Source organism: Tasmannia lanceolata, unplaced genomic scaffold (genome assembly GCF_043159265.1).
Source record: "Tasmannia lanceolata isolate RefF3 unplaced genomic scaffold, GAP_Taslan_0.1 ptg000015l, whole genome shotgun sequence".
Lineage (NCBI taxonomy): Eukaryota > Viridiplantae > Streptophyta > Magnoliopsida > Canellales > Winteraceae > Tasmannia > Tasmannia lanceolata.
The window spans coordinates 51,820,647-51,843,687 of record NW_027518692.1 but is presented as its reverse complement, the minus strand read 5'-3'; the positions used below and the strand labels follow the sequence as shown (position 1 = coordinate 51,843,687).

At 37.6% G+C, this 23,041-nt stretch overlaps 1 protein-coding gene across 1 annotated transcript; it reads left to right on the top strand.

The window, feature by feature from the left end:
• Positions 1-1,722: 1,722 nt before the first annotated feature.
• On the top strand, positions 1,723-22,958 carry LOC143892298 (serine/threonine-protein kinase GRIK1-like). Its single transcript, XM_077396814.1, has 13 exons — positions 1,723-2,301; positions 2,397-2,463; positions 3,135-3,547; positions 6,102-6,176; positions 6,257-6,301; positions 6,853-6,927; positions 12,997-13,084; positions 13,187-13,338; positions 20,758-20,853; positions 21,771-21,837; positions 21,917-22,032; positions 22,174-22,252; positions 22,319-22,958. Exons 1-13 carry the CDS (start codon positions 2,254-2,256, stop codon positions 22,480-22,482), a joined length of 1,485 nt encoding a protein of 494 aa, XP_077252929.1. The 5' UTR covers positions 1,723-2,253; the 3' UTR covers positions 22,483-22,958.
• The last annotated feature ends 83 nt before the right edge of the window (positions 22,959-23,041 follow it).

Here is a 23,041-nt window from a genome sequence, read left to right as displayed (position 1 = left end):
GGCAGTCCATGGAGTACCAACGATGTGAGCTAGATAGTTTACCGATTCGGTCATGAGCTGAATTGAAGGGAGAGATTGGGATAGAGTTGTACCGATGGTCGATGGTAGTGGAGATTCCATTGGTGGTTTTGGAGATGAAAAAAGAAAAGAAAAACAATAGATAAGTAGAAGAAGATGGCAAACAATCTTTTGGGCTGTACAACGCCGTTTGTAAATTCATAAATAAAATGCAATTTTTTTCGTAAATAAAGACATGATCAATCAATCATAAAAAGGAGGATTAAAAAGAATAAAATTGAAAAAGGCTGGTGATAAATTCACCCCCTTCACTACACAGCCGATACAGCACTGGTACAACTAGTCACCCTCTCTATCCGTTACAACCTCCATTCTCTCTCTCTCTCAAACATGAACCTTTGGTGGGCCTAATAGGTGACTTGTTCAGATCTTTGAACCATGTAGGCCTCACATGTACTTATTCTCACAACTAGTACTCACCCTTCTCTCTTTGAGCAGATACCCTTGGTGAGGCCAACAATGGGGCCAACAATGAATGGTCTAGATATTTGAAGAAGGTAGACATCATAAAAAGTGTATTTTTTAAAATCACTTTGGGCTCACCTGATTCAAAGATCTAAACCGTTCATTTGTTGGGCCATCGCGTAAATAGGCCTTAGGCCATAAAATCGTCTCCATAGGATGATCCAACCCCTCGCCTACGTGCATATATACATTATATAATGCGTATTTTTTAGAAATTTCAATGGACCACTTTGTTCGAAGATCCAAACCATTTATTTGTTGAGCTTCAATGTAAATAGCCTATGCCCCAAAAATCATCTCGAAGATCCTAACCCTCCGATCTAATAAGATTACATCATATATGAATCCCCACAGATCGGAGAGTTAGGATCATCCTAGGGAGATGTTTTTGGGGCAAGGGCTATTTACATTGGGTCGCAACAAATGTCTCTATACATCGGATGGTCATCCTATGTAAATGATTTTTAGGGGCACAGCCTATTTACTTTGTGACCCATCAAATGGACGGTTTGGATCATCCTATGGAGTTTGCTGTACAATCCGTTTTGGAAACAAACGGGACCATACAGGCTTACACGATATAAAATCTATCGAGAATAAGTATGGGTGGGGCCTATCTTGGTTAAAGATTTAAACAAAGGCAACACCAACACATAAAATCTCTTGAGAATAAGTATGGGTAGGGCGTACCTTGTTCAAAGATTTGAATAAATCAATGCTGGCCCACCGAGAGTTCTTGTATTGCTGGCCCCATGGAAAGTTCTTGTTAGAGAGATGCGGTAGCAGTTAAGGGGGGTGAATTTATCATAGAAGGGGGCGAATTTATCACCACCATTTGACTGCGCTTCCAAAATAGGAAGGAGAAATGAGGTCTGCCTGGCCCACATGCTGCACTAATACACTGAATGGAGCCATTGATCTGGTGGGCCACGGTAAATCCAGTCCAATGCTAATTTGCTAATAACCCCAACAGAATTAGATGACCTCACGCCCCTTGATTACCCAGGAGTAGTTATATTTTTGAGTTAGGACAATGGACTGGATTGCGGTGGACCACCAAATCCACACCATAACCGCATAACATATTCAGGCCGGGAGGAGATTTTTTTGGCCCCCCTTAGGATTATGCGCCCCACTTTTATCGTGATCGGACGTTAAGCTCGTTAAATTCTACCCACAATTCACGTTAAAACTTAAAAGGGAAGCATAATCATACACGGGGACGAAAAAACTGATTCTGAAAGCACTGTCTACTCAAAATCAAAATGAATCACGTTGTCCCCGGCCCTTGCGGCTAATATACACTGCTAAACCTTCCATAAATCCTTATTCTCTTTCCTTTGTCCCCATAAAAGGAAAGAGATCCTCTTGCTCCTTAATCATAGCTAGGGTTTCATGAATTGCCTTATTTCATAAATCCTTATTCTCTTTCCTTAGACATCCTCTCTCTCTCTCTCTCTCTCCTTAATCAGAGCTAGGGTTTCGTGAATTACATTATCACTTGACTTATTTTCCCCTTATTTTTTGTATCTTAGGAATTCAGGTAGGGTTTCGATATTTGGATGTACAGTTATGGATTAACGTGCTTTGGAAAAGTCCTTGTTTTTTATTCTTGATGGCGTCGGAGAGACATATGGCCATTTGTCCTATTCGAATTTTTTCTGAACATTTTGATGTTTATTTTATTGTTGGCTTATTTTTATACTGTTGATGGAAAGGGAAAGAGAAAGAGAGAAGGCCTACAACTGGTTTCATAAGGTGGATTTATTTTATCAAGATGGTATTTTGGAACCCTAATTGCATTGATTTTATTGGCTTCTGCTTCATTTCATTGTGCGAATGGCATCCTCTAGGGTTACAAAGCTGAGCCTGGCCTGATGCTTGATGCCCTTTGTTTCTTTTTATTTCTTCAGTTGCAAGGTATTTGTGGTCTATACCTTTCTGAGTTTTTTTTTTTCATGGTAGTGGGTGAGTGAGAAATGGAAAAACTCGTTTAGGACCTATTTGTTAAAGATTATGACCACCGATTGTGAGTGCCAAACCGATTATTGGACTCAAAATTATGTGAGAAATGGAAAAAACCCATTTAGTTCCTGTTCGTTTCAGATTGTATCAATCGATTGTAGGCCCGAAGCCTATTGTTGGGCTCGAAACTACGTTTAATTTTGAGCATAATTACAGGTTTGGGGGTTACAATAGGTTGTCACTATCTGAAATGAAAAGGGCCTTAATATTATGACAACCAATTGTGAGTGCCAAATCGATTATTGGACTCAAAATGGTCATAATCTTAAACAAATAGGGCCTTATAGTAAGTCTACTTTTTTTCTTCTTCTGATTATGGTTACCAACTTGGAATTAACATATACTCAAAATACTCAGAACTATAATTCTCAGTATTGGTTGAGTTCACTATGCATTTGATCACTGAATTGCGCACCGGGGCATAATCTTTCTAACTATCTATGCAAAAAATTAATTTTAATCTTAGGTGCTACTGATACTTTCTTTTTGTACTTTTTTTTGCACTCTTTTCATTTTTGTTGGGCATAGGTTGATATTCTGTTTAATGTTTGTTGTCCGCAATGCAGGAATTTGGAACTCTGCTTTATTCTCCAAGACAAAGAATTCATTTGTGTTATTGTCTTGCTACAAATTCTATTTATATCTGCGCATATCCAAAGTTCTTATGTTTGTGAACAGTTTTTCTATCTTGAGTTTGATGGAAATGGGCTGCTGTAGCTGCTTTGGGTTCTCGCGGAAACCTCAGAGACCATTGAGGTCTATTCACGGTCCTGGTGCTCGTTTGTCCCAGGAGTTTTTGTTGGAAGATATGGATGTAAGCTTTTATAATGGTGAGGCTACTAGTTCTTTCTGTGGAAGTGATAGTGAGTTGCAACCTCGTAGTAAAGGTGCTGATGAGATTCTCTCATTTAGAGTTGAAAATGGGACGATATGCAGGGAAGTTCCTGTCAAGGAAACTCATCATGTTACTCGCACAGAGGTAAACAAAGAAATTTTCTTAATACATCTTTGTTGGATAGGAACTGAAAGGCATTTTTCATGTGAATGGAAAAGTTAATGCTTATTTGTTTAAACTCATATTTCAAGACGATGTGGTAGGAATGGATGAATAATCTGATAGAATCTTACAACTATCCTTCATCTATCCCTTGACTTTTCCATGCTTTATTGTATGGTAAGTAAGGTTTTAAGGAGCACTGTTTCTCTACATTGCATTATTGATGACGTCGTACTTTGTACATGCTGGTGGTAATTTGATTTACAACATATTACTCAAATGTGATGTGAGTGTGGACGAATTAGTCACTTAGTGCCTATTGAAAGTTTGAAACCAATCATAGTCAGAGAATCTACGTCAATGCTTTGGAATTGCGTCCCTCTCAACATGCTCATAAGATATTGGGAGATTTGGTGCAACTTACTGGCCTCCTCCAACAAATCAGTCAATATCCAAGAATGGCCCTCTAATACATCCACTTAATCACGTTTGATGAGTCCCTTATACAATCAATGAGCCTCTTAATGTTGTGACATATAGTTTCAATCCTTGTCTTAAGCTGGACCAGGCCCGAGAACCTCAATACACCACACGCTGACGATCTCTAATACTGCCTCCTATATCGTCTGGGTCATTATTGACTGTACTTGAATTCTTGAACCATCAAAATTTAGTTTAAGAACCCACTTCGGAGACGGAATATCTAATACATTTGGCGCTCTAATAATTAATACTCCATAAATTTATAATCTCTTATATATTATTCCTTTTCCCGGGAACAAGCACGGCACTGTTCTTATGCTTATAATTTATATTCTCTTATTTCTACTACTTAATACAAAAATCCAATGATATAAGATATAATAGACTATTTCATTAGTTAACATTGTTTAAGTACATAAAGGTACATATAGGTGAACTGGTGAACAATAATGTTGTTCAAAGTACATACTATATATAGTACATACTGTATATAAGTACATAGGAAGCATTCTGTAGTCTCTATAGTTGAGTACGTTGTGGTCATTGCAGTGACTCAGGCCCGGTAGTGGCAGTAGGTGGTTGCTAGGTTTCTTCTTGCCAGACAGGCATGTATAAAACGTGGTGCAATGGAAACGTTGTCAGGACAAGGACAAAGAATTGGACGGAGGAAGTGCCAAACCTGGTCTGCTGGAAACATGGGCAAGGCAATGACAAAAGACTTTGACGAAGTGCCATATGGTTAGAGGTTAGTTTTTTTAGTGTGTGTGTGTGTGTGTGTGTGTTGGGGGGGGGGGGGGAGGGGGGGTGATTGACAACACCTATTTGATAACTAATACTCTTTAATACCTTGTATAGAATGCGGCCACCAACAATATTAATTATTAGAGCGCCGACTTTAATTATCTTCCTTTTTTTGAATTTTGCCTGAAATATAGTAGCTATACATTATTCTTATCTCTTCGATAGCTATTCCTTGAAAAGGCTTCATCATAGTTGCCCATTGAGATTCCAAGGCTAGTATCAACATCATCATTTTTTCTTTTATGGTGTTTTTGCTACCGGCTGACCTCTTGGTATGTCCTCATGCTGCACCCCTTCGATTTATCAAAGAGAAAAAAATATTTCTTTGTTTTATTTTTCTACCAATGCTGTCAAGTTATATTCAATGTATCATGCCTCAAGAGCACTGTCATATAATCTTTTTGAACCAATATCCATGTACAATATTTTATTACTAAGCACGACTAATATCTTACATGCAATAACTGAAGAATTTCTTTTGCAACCTGGTTGAACCACTCTACCCTCAATTGTTTGTGAATTGAGATAACTTTTTATCTGAGCATACAGTCCTACTAGCCTAAATTACAGGGAGAAGGATGAGGATGCTGAGCATAGATCCCAATTTCATTTCATTTCTTCTAGAAAAACAATTTTTTTGCTTGCGGAAGGAAAACGGAACAAAATGCAAAACAAAACTTTTCGCTAAGAATTCCAGTCTCTTTCCGATCATTTCCCTAAAACAAACCATTCTGCTTGGAACAATGCCTAAATTCTAAAAATTAAAAAAATGTGTTTTTTGGGGCTATTTTTCTGACTTTTCTCTTCTTGCCTCATTTAGTGATGTTTTCTAGCCGTTGGAGGGGCATTTGATGTCTTTTAACCCTCTCAAATGAATGTGAGGGTTGAAATACATCAAAACCCTACCATTCAGGGAAAAAAAAACATCAAAACTCCATTATTTTCACATTTTTGAGGAATCCATTTATTCCTAAATCCCCCCCTCATCTTCATAGTTTTTTTTTTTTTTTTTTTTTTTCAATTATTTAATAAATTTCCACCTGTCGTAGTTTCTTTTCCGGAATGAAACACCAGAACGTCAGGAATGCCGGAACATTCCAATCAAAGAGCAAAACGAATGCCCGCCTGAATGGAATTGATAACTTAGATGCTGAGTCTAACTCATCTATGCTAGTTAAGGTTATTGTATATTTATGTTTTTGGTATGTCCAAATTGTTGTGGATAACTGTTTATTTCAAAATTCTTGTTCAGGATGAGGACGGAAACAAAATGGTCAATGAATATGTTCGAGAGTGTAAGATTGGTTCTGGAAGCTATGGCAAAGTGGTAAGAATGGCGTTGTGACCGTAAATCATCTTACTTCCTTTACTGAAATAAACGTTGCATACTTCTCTTCAATGCTACAGGTTCTATACAGAAGTAATATAGATGGGAAGCGGTATGCAATTAAGGTAGTTTTTCAATTTCTCAATGTAAAAGGTTTAAATATTGTGTAAAGTGATTTTTGTTGCATCCCGTTCTTCCATTATTTTTGTTTTATGTGGTCTGATCTTTCTAGAGGTTTTACTACAAGGTTGACTATTTTCTGTTCTCCTTTTCATGCTTATTAGTATTCATAAAACAAATTTCAATTTGTTCTAATTAAAATGATATGTAAATAAAGTATTTAGTTCATCTCTTGAAATTTTTTTATCGTTATAATTGGCATTTGAGGATAAATATGTAATGACTACTGTACAGTCGGAGTCTAAGAGGCTTTTATAATATCATTTTCTTATGTTCATTTACACTTAGCTGTTATATTTTCATCTTCAACGGTATTTTCCTTTTTGCACATTGTGTACTCAAATCAATAGAGTCAAAGTAGCTTCTTTTTACTCCCCAATGCTTGTGTATTGGTTTTTGTTTACCATTTATATTTTTCCCATGTACCATTGAAATTGCAACGATTTTCATAGGAGATAACAATCTGCTTCTTTTTGAATCATTTTACTTACTGCAGGTTTTTCACAAGTCTCATTTATTAAAGTTGAGAGTGGCGCCTTCTGAAACTGCCATGACAGATGTTCTTAGGGAGGTGAGTAGTTTGTTTTTTGCTTATATGTGTGTGTGTGTGTTGTGGGGGGGGGGGGGGGGGGGGTATGTTAAAATTGCTTAAGATTAGTCCTTTTTTACCATTTTTGTGCTTTCATAATATGTCTCCGTGCCCAATAGTGGTGGAAAATTTTCTCATACCATACTTCGGAGTCAGTATATTTGGTGCCCGTGGATCACATAATTTGACTTTGGGCCAGGTGGGAGTTAAGTAAATTGAATGACACTTGACTTTAGGCTACTTTCTTTAACCTTCTTTGTCAGCGATTCTGAGCCTTTGGCTCCCTAGAGAAAATTTCCGATGATTTGGGACGAATTCTTGGAGTGAAGCAGAGATGCTCCGAGCGATTCTCTTCCTCCAGTTTCATCCAATCTAAAAATCGAGATTGAGAAGCGTTGAAGAACATGACTGTAGTCTTTGAAGGCACATGATGCTTGTCTTCTGACTCTTGTAGGAGAGGATTCCATCCATGATCAATAGCTTGAGATTGTAATCCCACCACTTTGCACTGCAGTCTTCATATCCCTTGAATGTAGGGATGGGCAATCTTAAATCATTAGGAGGAGGTCATCTAAACACATTTCTGTCATCAATTGGATGATATTGTTTCTTGGAGGATAGAGAGGCGACCCTATTGGGAGTTTCAACTTCCACATAGACCAGATCAAGCTCTGCTAAGTGTACGGACATAATTCTTCGTTACCCAAATTCAAGTCGCAAGATACTCTCGTCTTCTTTTGTGGGTTTTTTTTTCTCAACTGGGAGTGAATTAATGCAACACAAATTTATATGTTCTTTTAACTAGAGAAGGATCTTTTCTTTTTTTCTTTTTGCCTTGAATAGAAACTACAATCTATTTATTCAAAAGCAACGGAGGGAAGCAACAAGGCCTGACCGAGTTGGCCAAAGGAATTGCCAAAGAAAAGAAGACAAGAAAAAGGAAAGGAAGGATGACATTTGAAACATTCTTTTTTAAGAGTACTCGTTTTGGTGTTTCTTATTTGAATTTTCAGAATGTTATGTTGAGTTTTCGAGAGTACTCGTTTTGTGAATAGAAAATATAAGATTTTTATTCAAAGCATGGGAAGGAAGAAAATAAGGCAGGACTGAGTTGATTAAAGGGATTACCAAAGAAAAAAAGAAAAGAAAAGGAAGGATGACCTTCGATGGTTGAATAGGACTGTTATATTGAGTTTTGAAGAGTTCCTGTGCGGGACCATTTGAAGCATCTAGGGCTTCTATTTGTAGTCGAGGAGGTTTCAGTTGATGTAGGATGGTTGAATAGGATTGGTTTAGAATAGAATGTAGGATATAGAGTTTATTTGAGGAGATTTGACTTATTTTTCTAGAAACTACCTATTTCTCTTCTCAAAAATTCGAACTTGTTTTAGCCTTTTAGGCTATGATTTGTAGATATGCCATATATGCACTTTTTTCATTGTCAACCCATGTTGACACTGAAATGGGCTTGGACAAGTGTTGACACGGACTTGGACACGGCCAATGGAGAACATCGCGTACGGGCTAGTAAATCAGCGCCTGGCAACTAAGCCTCTTGGTTGTTGTGCCCATGGTTTTAAATTTCCATCGAAATCGGCGAAATGACATAAATGTTTCCATTTCCATCCCCATTGAAACGAAATCTCAATGGTTTCCTTCCGCTTCATTATTTCCATTGAAATTTCGATCGAAATTCCCGCAATTCGACCGAAATGGTCGAAATGACAAAAAAATGGAAAGATGTTATTTGGTAGGCAACACAGTTGAACTGCACAACAAAGTAACCGTATCTTATGCATGAGATGTCAGATCGGCATGGACCTATAATATCTCGTAACTCTATGGTTTTGACATAGAGTTGGGGTCGTTGGAGGAGACCGATCATTGTACTTTCTTATCCTTTATTACATTGTAATTCTTTATTGACTTGTATTGTTCTAGACATATGCAGCAATTCATGTCACTAGGTGTTCGATGTGATTAATGACATTCTTGCTTATGTGATGGTTTCTAAGTATGTATTTGTGCTTATTCTAGCTTTGCCCAAAGTTTCATCTTAAAATTTCATCATTTGCATATACTTCCATACGTTTCCATTATTTTACAAGATTTCCACCAAAATTTCCAACCGAGACCGAAATGTTTCTGTTTTCGTGCTGACCACAACCGAAATTTAAAACCTTGGCTGTGTCAAGCCTGTTGGTTGCTTCCAAAACATGTAACTGAGTAAATAATCTCTTTCTCTCTCTTGCTATATATACCCAGCTCTTTTGCTTTTCAATCATGTTTCGTTTGATTTTGGCTTCTAAGAGCAGACATGTTGGCGATTTGTTAGAAGGCTTTTGCTCCTCCTTCTCAAGACCTGAATAGCCCTTCATCTTCTTCAAAAGGATGCAACAAGAAGCCAAAATTGGTAGATGGGATCCTAAGAGGATTTATTTGTTCTCATCCCACCAATTCTGTCACGAGTGTCGAGTGCAATGCATCAACACTTGGTGAGAGTGAGCTAAGAAGCCCTCTAACATGTTTGTTTGTTTCTGAGGGGGATTTTTCTTTTTGTTTTCACTTGTGTTTGGCCGGTCTGGGCTATGTTTTTGTGGGTTTTGCAAAATTGAAGTTGTGTAATTATGTAAACTCAGTGCCTTCCGGAAAACCAGCAAGCCATAGGGTATCCTGAGGATCCATGAATGTTCAAAGCGTTTGCTGCATATGTGGCTCATCAACCTTCCACATCCTCTCCACAAAAATGAACTCAAGCATTTGAAAGCCCCGGCCAAAGATAGTAATTTCGTCAAACTGCTCTTTAAGGATCTACTTAATATACCCCAAGCGACCTTTCCATAGTGCAAGCATGGTTTTTAATTTCCTCGAAATGAACAAAATGTTTCAATTTCCATCCCCACCGAAACAAAATCTTCATGATTTCCTCTTAGGCCATTATTTCCCCGAAATGTTGACCAAAATTCCTGAAATTCGACTAAAATTCTCCAAATTCGACCGAAACGGTCAGAACTACAAAAAATGGAAAGTTATTATTATTTGCATTTTATTTCATTTCATTAATTCCTGATATTCAGAGTAGCACCAATTACTGGGAATTAAGCTAATGAGTCACACCATGAAGCTTTGAGAGAGAGTAATTGAGCATAGACTAAGAAAAGAGACTAAGGTGTCAGATAATCAGTTTGGCTTCATGCCCGGACGATCAACTATGGAAGCTCTTCTTGATTAGCCGGTTAATGGAGAGATTTAGAGAAAATAAAAAGGACCTTCATATGGTTTTCATTGATTTGGAGAAAGCGTATGATAGGGTTCCCAAAAGTGTTATGTGGTGGGTCCTTGAAAGGAAAAAAGTGCCTACTAAATATGTTGATGTGATTAAGGATATGTACGATGGAGCAGTAACTAGTGTCAGAACCACGGATGGCACGTCTAGTGAGTTTCCAATTATAATAGGACTGCACCAAGGATCAGCTCTAAGCCCTTATCTTTTTACGCTAGTTATGGATGAGCTTACGGAGGGTATCCAGGATGAGGTGCCGTGGTGTATGTTATTTGCAGATGACATAGTATTAATCGATGAAACCAAAGCAGAAGTAAATGCTAAATTAGAGTTATGGAGAACTAATTTGGAATCTAAATGTTTTAGACTGAGTAGGGCTAAAACAGAATATATGAAATGCAACTTTAGTAATGTAAGGAGGCAGGACGAGGATGTGGTAAATATGACTGGACAGGGGTACCTAAGAGGGATATCTTTCGCTATCTTGGTTCAATTCTACATAAGGAAGGAGAGATTGAAGATGATGTTAACCATAGAATAAGAGCAGGTTGGTTGAAGTGGAAGCTTGCCTCATGAGTTCTTTGCGACGGTAAAATCCCTACCAAGTTGAAGGGAAAGTTTTATAAGACAGCTGTGAGGCCAGCCATGCTGTACGGCTCAGAATGTTGGGCCACCAAGAAGAGTGTAGCGGAGATGCGAATGCTTAGATGGATGTGCGGCCACACAAGGCTAGATAGAATTAAAAATGAAGACATTCGTAAAAAGGTGGGGGTGGCTCCAATTGAGGAGAAGATGAGAGAGCACCGGTTAAGATGGTTTGGACATATCCAACGAAGGCCTTTGGATGCTCCGGTGAGAAGAGGCGACTTGTGCCAAATTGATGGAGTAAAAAGAGGTAAGGGCAGACCGAAAACAATTTAGGTAGAAACAGTGAGGAAAAACTTGATAGCTAGGAACATAACAAAGAACATGACCTTGGATAGGATAAAATAGAAGAAAATGATCCACGTAGAAGAACCCAACTAGAAGCAGGATTAGAGCTGGGTAGATTCCTTTTACCTTCTTCATGAATTTTTTCTAAAGGATTCATTTAGCCGACCCCAACTAGTTTGGGACAAAGGCTTTGTTGAGTTGAGTTGAGAATTTCATTTCATTAATGCAAAGAATGATATTTGGTATGGAACATCATTAATTTACACAGTAAAGTAACCGTATATCTTGTGCATGGGAAGTCAGATCGGCATGGGACCAATAATATCTCGTAACTCTATCGGGTATTGACAAAGAGTTGGGGCCCGTAGAGGGGAGACTGGTCATTGTATTTTCTTATACTTTCTTACATTGTACTTCTTTATTGACTTTACTGTTCTAAACATGTGCGACAATGCATGTCACTTGGTGTTCGATTTGATTAAGCCATTGTAGATGGTTCTGTTGCTTATGTGATGGTTTCTAAGTATGTATTTGTGCTTATTCTAGCATTTCCCAAAGTTTCATCTTAAATTTTCATCATTTGCACATGCTTTTTTTTTTTTAAGATTAAAAAATTTCATCATTTGCATATGTTTACGTGATTTTACAAGATTTCCATCAAAATTTCCACCAAAATTTGGGATTGAGCCTCTAGCTCAATGGTAAGGCTTTGCTCGTTGACCTAGAGGTCGGGGGTTCAATCCCAACTTACCTACAAAAAATAAATTCCACCGAAACCTGAATGTTTAAGTTTCCGTGACAACCGAAACCGAAATTTAAAACCTTGAGTGCAAGGTCCCACAAGTACATCCCGTCAACCTCAGTTCTATGATTGGCAAGAAGCAATATTGTTTCCCTTGTTTATTTTCTCAAATAGAAAGGCCTAGCTAACCAAGTACCAGATAGGAAATATGTAGCTTTCGTGCTATAATGTATGCTGAAAAACCGCAACATGAAGTGGTCACATGGGCACAAGAGGCGTAATGTTTTCCAACGTACTAAAAACAACAAATAAGAAACTTTAAAATAACTAATATAAAAGCAATAATATATTGAAATAAAGTAAAATGAAATTACAATAAAGACAAGTTTTTATGAAAACGGTTTATTTATGGTGTCAAATACACTTTTTGGGGAGATTTTGATGAAAACATGATTTGTAATTTACACAAGTCATACTTATTTTGCTAACGGTTTTTACATTGAAAACGATGCACGGTACTCTTGTTTTCTCAATTGTATTTCTATTCTCTTGAAGTAATTTTTTTTTGCTTGGGTTTGATTTTATTCATCACATGGTTGTGGGAGAGAAGTGGTAAGGATTCATCACATGGTTGTGAAATTCTGTTCTTCTGTCATTAGAGCAGGTTAAGTCTCAGATTAGTGTTTGCTTTCGTTTCTGTTCTCCGGGCGAAGTGATAAATTTGAAATTTTATGCCCCCACATGGACGTGTGTTTGATGTAATGTGGTGGTGGTGGTTTTGTTTGGCAAGTGGAATGGTTTTACTTCTGTATGTTTGCTTCTCAAATAGTAGGTCTAAAATTTCCACAGCACGTCTTTCTTTTGTCAAATTTTTTCAAATTGGCCCGGTCAATAAGATTTAGGAACTAAAGAGTTGGTGTATTCTTATGACTCAGGCTTCTGGATATACTGGGACGTTTAGTAGATGCCTCTTTGCATAGATTGCAACTGTAATCTCCAAAATATGTCAACCCTCTAATTTGACACAAATATTTGAAATATCGTTGTACACTATAATTATTTACATCTAGCAAATTTCTCTTTTTGGTTGCAGGTGTCAATCATGAAAATGTTGGCCCATCCCAACATAGTTAATCTCATTGAGGTGATTGATGACCCAAACACAGATCACTTCTACATGGGTACTTATTGAGATTTCCTTGTGTGTTGGTTTTTATCCTTCTCTCATTTGAGTTACCATCCTATCCTACATGTTACAAGTTAAATATTATTTCTTTGCACAGTTCTGGAGTATGTAGAAGGCAAATGGATATATGAGGGTTCTGGTCCGCCAGGTGGCATAGCGGAAAGTACTACTAGAAGAGGCATAGCGGAAGATACTGCTAGAAGATACCTGCGCGGCATAGTTGCTGGTCTCATGTATCTCCATGCCCACGTAAGTTGTTAAGTATTTGTGTTTGATGCTATACGTACCTTTTTTTTTTTTTTTCTGTTTCTGGATATAATTCTTTCATTACATAAACCATTCAAAAAAAATAAAAAAATCTTTCATTACATGGTCAATTGTGCATTTTTCCCCTTTTGTATGGTGCACACATTTTATTATCTCAAGTATAGGTTAATGAGTTCAAGTGTACTAATACGGATGGAGAATTTGTGAATGTACATTCCACCTAAGGTTTGACAAGACTCCTACCAGTGCATTAGAAGTGAGGGAAATAATTAAATAAGAATATTCATTTTCCAATACTATAATTAGATGCAAATTTTAATTAGTTTCAGTGGAAAATAGAGGGCTCTATACGGCTACTTTTTATCAGAAAATCTGGCTTGCAGAGGGTGTCTGTAGTTGCTTTTCCTTCACTCTATACATGGGGTGCCCTCCCATGAATTTTTTTATTAGAAAGTGTTCCTATGGCATAAAGAAGTATCTCAACAAACCATGTGCCTTTTGTTTCTTGATTTGTAATATCGATAGCAAGAAGTAGGGCATATTCAATCCAGATTTTGTTGTAGTTCTTTTGCATGGCTAGTTGAAGAGCTTAAAAAATAGCACTGACTACAACCATAATATCTCCGGTCTTATGCAATTGATTGAGTGACCAAAACTTCTCCAGGAGGTAATTTCCAGCATCAATTTCAACACAAACCCGAACATTAGAGGGTCTAATATCTCCAGCAGTTTCCTTGTCCATTTAGAGAGTATTACCAATGATGCTTGCCAACTTCCCAATGGTCTTTGCAAACGAAATTTAAGTGAAGCTGAGAAAACCACATCTATATATAGGAGTATTTGGGGACCAAGATCTGATAACCATGGCTTGTCCTGAAAGAAGTATGGTCCGCCCTCAAGAATATTTTTCAATCTTTAGCTGCGAAAATTTGAAGAGAAAGAACACCATTGTTGACAGCATTGATATTTTAGGTTCCTCTAATTTTCTATATAAGATTTCAAGTACATTGGACCGAAACTAAATATGGTCGTTTAACTAGGAAATATCCATAATCCGTACAGTATTATCCCCATCAACTTAAGTTTTCTTCAATTTAATCTTCTGAGCAGAAGAGTACTTTCTTCGTAATTTTGATAAATTAATTAAAGAATTCTGTTAACCATTGTTCTTGTTGATGAAGATATCATTCCAGGAAATTAGATTTCTCTACTTTTGAGTGTTGTTTGTGGAAAGCACAGAATTCTGGAGGGTCCCATTGGATGAAGATGGAAGAGACTTTCCAGTTGTAGTGATTTAATGGAGTAACATTCTCCAATGGGGCCTTTTGATTTATCGTGAGAACGAGTTTCTGTTGTAGTAGGACTGTCAAGGATTTCGTTTAGGAAGGTTTTGAATATTGGAAACCTTACCAAGGTGGAGGTGTGAAATGAACCCTTCATCTTATTTATAGGGTTGCATCACAATTCAAGAAAGAAATCCCATAGCGAGAAACTTTAAAGAAATTATGGTATCTGAGTGTGTCTTCAAGGATCACTGCATGCCCGGGGTTGAGCCTGTAACTCAATTGGTTTAGACTTCGTATCTCAACCTTGAGGTCATACGTTCAATCCCAGCTTACTTACCCAAAAAAATAAATAAATTATTGCATGCTTGATATATGAATATCTAACGTGATAATGCTTTGGACCATCTGATTTAGAGTCTAAAAGGGATCAATTGATGAGACCCAAGAACGCACAAATCAAAAGAGGATTTATCACGAAATTTTCATGAAGTTAAACAGAGGGATATTGGGAGTCATGAATATCAACGACAAGCGTGAGTAGGTTCATACCAGACATGATGGGCATGGAGGATCAGATATAATCTTGACTCTTCATGGTTCAATCCTTCACAGGTGCTCCAATTTCCATCGCCTTTCTTTATGTTGACCATGAAATACCATGATGTATGCGTGCAGTTCTTAGTGAAATAATGTTGGCCCCGGGTAAGGCAACCCAAGAGGAGGAAAGGGGGGGGGGGGGGTGAATTGGGTTTTAAATACTTTTTGTTGTCGTAAAGATAATTCACAAATTTAAGCAAGAACAAAATAGATTAATAAATAAAAGAATCAACCATGCACAACAAATTTAAGAAGAAATGCACCGGGATTTTATACTAGTTTGGCCCAACCCGGCCTACATCCACTCCCTCAAGGAAACTCCCTCTTTGAGCCATCACTAAACCGAACTTCTTACTGGTGAAGATCAAACCGTTTACATTCCAAAGTTTGATCCGGTGCCTTCCCACCAACTCCAAGCTTTATCCCCAAGCTTGCCTTCTGAAGGTTGGTCTGGTGCCTTCTCACCAACCCAAACTTTATCCCCAAGCTCGTAACCGAGGATTGATACGGTCCCCTCGACCAATTACAATAAAGAAAAACAAAAACAATCCTCTCACAAGGATGATATAGAATCGTGGCTCAAACAATATCAACGAATAGAGTTACAAATGAAGTCCTAAACTAATCCCTCAAATAATCTCACAAATAATGGCACAAGGGTTTAACACTTAGTATATGACTTTAAGATAAGCCCATGAGTGTTAGATTCATGTTTAGGGCACTTAGAACCCCTTTTATAGAGTTTAGAACCCAGAACTAGCCGTTATAGACTCCTAACAGTTGGATCAGACAATCCACGGTCGATAGTCCAACTAGACGTTGGATATATTTTTTTGGAACAGACTCCTAGACGGACGGCCTTGCAGTTCTACGGTCCTCCATGCATGGTTCTGTTCAGTTTGCACAGTTAGCTTCGGAAAATCATATCTCCCTCTCTCTTTTTTTTTTTTTTTTTTCGGATTTTGACGTTCTTGTGGATTTTGACGTTCTTGTGCATTCTGGAAACTTTAGAAAGTCTACTAAAATGATTTCAAAATTATTTGAAACTTAGTGCCGTTATCCACAAGTTACTATAAGGGGTTAATTTTACACTCCAAGACTTTACTTGACACTTCATTTCTTCGATTTAGTCTTCAACTCTTCATTCCTTTTCTTCTTGCTTGATGGATCTCTCCATGCTTCACTCTTTGTGCCTTGATCCATGCTTCTATGTATTCCATTTTGACCTTCAAGAAGAATACTCCATGCATTAGTATTATAACTAATATAAAATTACATATTGTGTTTGGAATCATCAAAACATGATTTGAGAAAGTGACCAAGGTTGAGCCCTTGGGCAAACACTTAGCTTCCTGCTTAAGTTCTTAAGTTCGACGTGGTCTATAGCAGGCGGGTTTTGAATAATAATCTTCCTCTAGGTTCCACTCATCATAAGCAGAACCTTTCCCCTATGATTTAGTTGACAATTTGAATTTATTGCTGACAAACATGTCCACACGTGCGAACACTCCTTTTGATTTTTTTAAATGTACCACTAGAAGTGTAAGACTCAATGTGGGAACGTCGACACGTTTTTTGTACCATGTCAAGTATGACATTCTATTTTATTATTGAATATTTTATGTACCTCATTTATTATTATCTCTTCTTTTGGCTTATTCAATCAATATTTTCTGTTATATCCCCCCTAAACCTAAAACCCCAAACAACCTCTTATTCAAATTTATATTCATTGTATCATATTGCTCTCCCTTTCTTGGTGCATATTGATATTGGAAACTGAAGAGAACTAGATTAATTCGATGAATGCGTTGTCATTTGATTATCTATTGTTTGTTTTAGATTATAGCTGATTAATCCTAAGATTTATTAGTTTATTAAATGAATATCGTATTTATATTGTTGCAAATTATGGTAGTAATCCGTAATTTTATACGCATGTACGCACGGTATGAGTTTGTCTCCATTTCTAGTTTTTTAGGGGTTCTCATGTCAGACACCTCGTATCCATGTCCACAATTCTCGACCACAAATCATGATTTTTATATACTTTTGTTTTAGCCTTGTCCCTGTGTCTAATTTTTGGGGGTTTGTCATGTCCGACACTCTGTGCCCCTGTCGACAAGCAACAGTCATATCCGTGTGCACATATCACGGTCTTTCTTCCTCAAAGACTCCAATACATAGAACAACACAATAGTTCCTAACAGTCAAACCGTTATGGTCCAAAGAGATGAAGAACACGACCCTCTATATTACCCCCTTCTAAAGACTTGTAGACTTGCTCCTACTTAAATTTTTGTAATACATGTGTGGGGCTATTTAAAAACAACCATAACAAAACTAACTTATGCTATTTTGATGGAAAAAACCCCTATTACTCCCTATAACTTAAAAAAGACTCATTTAAAACCCTATAATTAAAAGAAAAAAACAAGAACATATGGAATCCAAAAGTGGTCCACGTGACTTCTAAATTATCTTTTAAGATATATGGGCCCTCTGGACATCTGGAATATGTCTGCAACATCTATAGATCATCTCTAGAAATATTTGTAGGTCTATCGGGCATCTGGAATATGTCTGCAGCATTTGTGGATCATCTGTGCCGTCGAATTGCCGATCTTGGATGTCTGGATCAAAGTATTTGGTCGTCCATCTAGATTGAAGGCAGATCAAAATGTTTCTTAGGATGGTTGAGATAATATAGGCTGAGGTAAGTTTACTTGGTCCTTAAAGAGTATCGGATCTTCCACATTAAATACATTGCTAATTGTTATATCGGGTGGAGGTCAAGTACATAGGCTAGTGTTTTCCAAATCTAATGACCTATTTTAGGATCCAAAACCCTCATTTTCACCTATCATTTTCACTCATAGTATCCCTTTCATAGATCCGTCCTACATCAATTTAGTATCGAAAGGAAGTATTTGTCCCTCCTTCGATCTCCCTGCTTCAATCCATTGATCATTTCATCTTCTTCATATGGGCTGATAGAGGATATCATTAAAGAATTACTTATTCTGTTTTTTTTATGCTGTTCTTGAGATTTGCGCTGCCCTATGTACATTAAGATCTTTATGTCCGACTCTTGCGAAGCCTAATGTCAATCATATCTGAGATCTTTCTACGGGTTCAAGTTCTTCCCTACGTACATTAAGTTCTTTATGTCCGACTCCTTAACGCCTAATGTCAATCATACCAGAGATCTTTCTTCGGGTTCAAGTTTTTTCATTGGATACCGTGCTCTCTGAGCCATTTCCTTAGACTCCTTAATCACAGGGTTGTTTCCCTTGCAGTATAGTGCTTGCCTTGGGGCAAGTTCCGTTTTACTAAATCTTCAAAATGGTGAAATTTTGTGTCCACCTGAATTTTAGAAGACCACTTTTCATATCTATGCTAGGGTCGACAGTTCAAATGCTGAAATATTGAGATCTAAATTTATAAAGCGGAAATTGTTAAAGGGCGGCCCAGTGCACGAGGCTCCCGCCATTGCGGGGTATGGGGATTGGGGAGGGCTAGATGTAAAGCGAAAATTATTGATTTCTTAAAATTTTTGGAATGTTTGGGAGATATCTTTGCCGTAGGCTAAAACAAGTGATTCCCAGCAAATTAAACTAAGTAATCCTGGGATTATTGTATTCACAATTTTTTTTGAAATGGTTTGTATTCACAATTTTGTGGCTGTAATTTTCCTTAGCAGCCCCTTGCATCAGCCTTGGTAGACCAGAGTCGACTTGGGTGAGTCAATGATTAACTTGTGGAGTTTTTCTTCGGGTTCAAGTTTTTTCACTGGATACCGTGCTCTCTGAGCCATTTCCTTAGACTCCTTAATCACAGGGTTGTTTCCCTTGCAATATACTCCTTGCCTTGGGCCGAGCTCTGTTTTACAAAATCTTCAAAAATGTGAAATTTTGTGTCCACCCTGAATTTTAGAAGACCACTTTTCATATCTATGTTAGGGTCGACAGTTCAAATGCTGAAATATTGAGATCTAAATTTATAAAGCGGAAATTATTAAAGGGCGGCCCAGTGCACGAGGCTCCCGCCATTGCGGGGTATGGGGACTGGCGAGGGCTAGATGTAAAGTGGAAATTATTGATTTCTTAAAATTTTTGGAATGTTTGGGAGATATCTTTGGCGTAGGCTAAAGCAAGCAATTTCCAGCAAATTAAACTAAGTGATTCTGGAATTACTGTATTCACAATTTTGTGGCTATAATTTTCCTTAGCAGCCTCTTGCATCAGCCTTCGTAAACCAGAGTCGACTTGGGTGAGTCAATGATTAACTTGTGGAGTTTTTATTTAGGCAAATTTATTCTTTTACTGGAATGATTGTAGTTGCTCTTGAGTCTTATTTCATACTAATAATGCACCGCATACCATGAGCAGATTGGGGCTGGCGCAAAATGTCCTACTTTTCTTCCCACTAACCCCAATTAGGAATTGAAACTTGCTGTAGGTGAGTGTGAAAAGACTGACCTCGCACTTTTAGCTCTTTAGCCTCTTTTGGATCTCGCCATTCTAGTAATATTCTGTTCTTGTACTGGCATTAGCCACTGCGAACCATTTGTAGGTTTAACATTATATGCATGCTTGAAAATAGAAAATGGAAATATGAAGGAGGCAGTTCCCAGGTAGAGATTTCAGAGACTGGTGGCAACTAGATGACTCCATGATGCAATTTTAGTGGGTCTACAGGACTTAATAGAAGAAAAAACAGAGCTAACTGGCTATACTATTGTAAAGATGTCATTATTTGTTTTTACCCAAATTCTGAGTTTCTTGCTGTTTTTATTTAATGGGAACTTGGATGATTTTTATTAGTAATTCTAATTGTTTTCTTGGAGGGCCTTTTTTCATGACTTTTATTTACATTTCAGTTTGTTTCTGTAGAAAATTCCTTGAATTAGTTGTTGGGTATTTCTATGAAAGGGTTAGTTAGCATCTAGAAAAGTTTGGAAGGGTTTTCCTTTGTATAGTTCCAGTTTGGTTGCTGCATGAACTCTCATTTACTATAATTCTGTTTGATTTTCTTAGATAATTCTGTTGGATAATTTCCTTCTCTGAGTGTACGTCATTGGAGATGATCGCTGGGTAGTAAGTGGCGATAGCAATGTATGTCCCCAAGAGTGTGAATTTTAACAAGGAACCAAATGGAGTAGATATCACCAGGCACATCCATTGAGGATGAACTCTTAAAACAGAATTTATGTAAAATGTTAAAAATATTTACATACACCATACTCTGAACCTGATAATTGATACATATTTTGCACAATCTTTTATTAAGGTTTGTGTTGGATATTTTCATGTCTGTTCAGGATTGATGTTTGATAAAAAAATTTGACAACTTTTTTCATTTTCATGCCATTTCATGGTTGATATTTGATAACATTTTGGAGACAACTTATTTTTCAATTCTTGTTCAAATGTTGTACTCAGTAGAAGTTTGAATGCTTCTACCATTATGGGGTTGTTAATGTAGTGATGCCCTTCTTATTTTTCCCAACCAACAGAATATTGTGCACGGGGACATAAAGCCTGATAATCTGCTGGTGACTAGCAGTGGGACTGTGAAGATAGGAGATTTCAGTGTGAGCCAGGTCTTTGAGGTAAGCTGCTGATTTTCTGTTCATTTGTTCTGGATCGTTGATGTGATGGTTTTAAATTTCGGCCAAAATGAAACGAAATAGCCGAAATATTTTGGTTTCGGCCACGACCTAAATGAAATTTACATGAAGCCATTTCTTGACAAGATTTCGGCGAAATTTCAGTAATTTCACCTAAATTCCGAAATTTTGGTTGGAGTTTCAGCAATTTCGTTTTTAGCCCTTAATTTTAAAAATGTCCTCAGAAATTTATGAAATTTCCACCGAAATCGCCGAAATTTACACTGAAATTTTAGTCATTTTGGTGAAAATTTTTTTAAAATGAAATCGATAACATATTTTTTACATGATTTCAGTCAAAACTGAAATATTTCAGTTTCAGTGGCGGCCGAAACCGACACCGAAACCGAAATTTAAAACCTTGGATGTGAGTGCTAGTAATCTGAGTTTCAAGAGCATGTGCTCCTTAAGCTGGTGCTTAATGTTTTCATTTATTCACTTGGGGCTTTTTGGATACGTGGATTTTAGAATCCAGGTTTTAGTTTGAATGCGGCATAAAATTCTGGATTTTATAATCTGTCATCCTGGATTTTAAGGAAGAAATCCAGGTTTTAGAAATCTCTCCCCCGACCTGTGATTTCTAAAATCTGGAAACACGGGACGATCTCCTACTCGGTGAGAAATCAGAAAACGACGGACGGTCTCCTTCTCTCGTCTCCCATCCAGGATTTTGAGGAAATCCAAGATTTTAAAATATTGATATCCAAACGGCCCCTTAATGTCCTCAAAACATGTAAGTTCATCATTGAAGCATATGAATTTGACTAAAACTAACAATGAAGTAGGATTTGGATGGAATTCATGGTAGTAATTCTTTGCTCTCTCTCTCTCTCTCTCTCTCTCTCTCTCTCTCTGTGCAGGACAGTAATGATGAGCTTCGAAGATCTCCAGGGACTCCCGTTTTCACTGCACCTGAGTGCTGTTTAGGTGAGGCATTACCAGATAATGAATTCTTTAGAACCATCCATGAAGGATGATTTGATATTTATTTGGATCTTCTTAACAGGGCTAACCTACCATGGCAAGGTTGCAGACACTTGGGCTATGGGTGTTACCTTATACTGTATGGTTCTTGGTCAATACCCCTTTCTGGGAGACACGTTGCAAGATACTTATGACAAGGTGTTGATTGCACTTCTGCCATTTTTTGCCAACACTATTTTGTTTTGAGTTTCTTTGAACTCAGCTTTATTGTACACTGTTGGACTTGAAATTTGTTGCTAACATACACTAATGTTTTCAACTTGGAACCACCCTCTTCAGATCGTCAATAATCCATTATCTCTCCCAGATGGCATTGATCCAGAGCTGAAGAACTTACTGGAAGGTCTTCTCTGCAAAGGTCAGTGAATTTCTCTCTTGGCATTTTTCTTAATTTTTTTGTTCTGACAAAACATTTGCACGGTAGATCCAGGACAGCGGATCAGCTTAGAAACTGTTGCAGTTCATCCGTGGGTTGTCAGTGAAGAAGGGCCGATTCTTGAGTACTTGTGTTGGTGCAAGCGCAATAGCTTCCAACAGGAGGAATCTGCCCAAAATACAGAGGATGCTGATTTAACTGGTACTGACTAAACTGGTATATTCTCTCGTAAGGAAATATTTTGTACAGTGGGAGAAGGCTAGGGTTTTTGAGGTTGGAGTCTGATTTGTGTGTGGAAGTTCCAAGTTCGGAGCATGGTGCATATCTCGGCTGTGGGGGTTTCCTGGTTTTGCGTATTGGTTTTCTATATTTTGTTTTTCTTCTATGATTAGACAGAAGTTAGGTCAGGGAGATTGAGATCAATATGGGAAGAGCCTCTAACCAAGGACCATGGAGTTAACTTGCTCTGCCAGGGTGGGAGTCTTTGTATTTACTCAGCCCTAACTTGTATAACACAGGTGAAATGTTTAGAATCCAGGCACCAATACAGTGACGGGAGAGAAATGTTGATTTAATTTTGATCAAATTAGCTACAGTTTTCTCAACTGGAAGAAATGCTTCAACTTATTTTACTGGTCGCTGATCAGATCTTGTCATACACAGGTAATTTGAAAAGGTTTTGAAGATCTTTTTTGAAGTTGTGTTCACATTTGTAATCCCTCATCTTTGAGTCTCCGTAACCATGGTTGATGATGCACAGATGCAAGGAAT

What these genes read in the sequence shown, in the direction of transcription:
- LOC143892298 (XM_077396814.1), top strand. Translation starts at nt 2,254, where the DNA reads ATGGAAAGGGAAAGAGAAAGAGAGAAGGCCTACAACTGGTTTCATAAG. An exon ending in TCATGTATCTCCATGCCCAC is followed by an intron (nt 13,339 to 20,757) that starts GTAAGTTGTTAA and finishes CCCAACCAACAG; the next exon opens with AATATTGTGCACGGGGACAT. An exon ending in GGAAGGTCTTCTCTGCAAAG is followed by an intron (nt 22,253 to 22,318) that starts GTCAGTGAATTT and finishes TTTGCACGGTAG; the next exon opens with ATCCAGGACAGCGGATCAGC.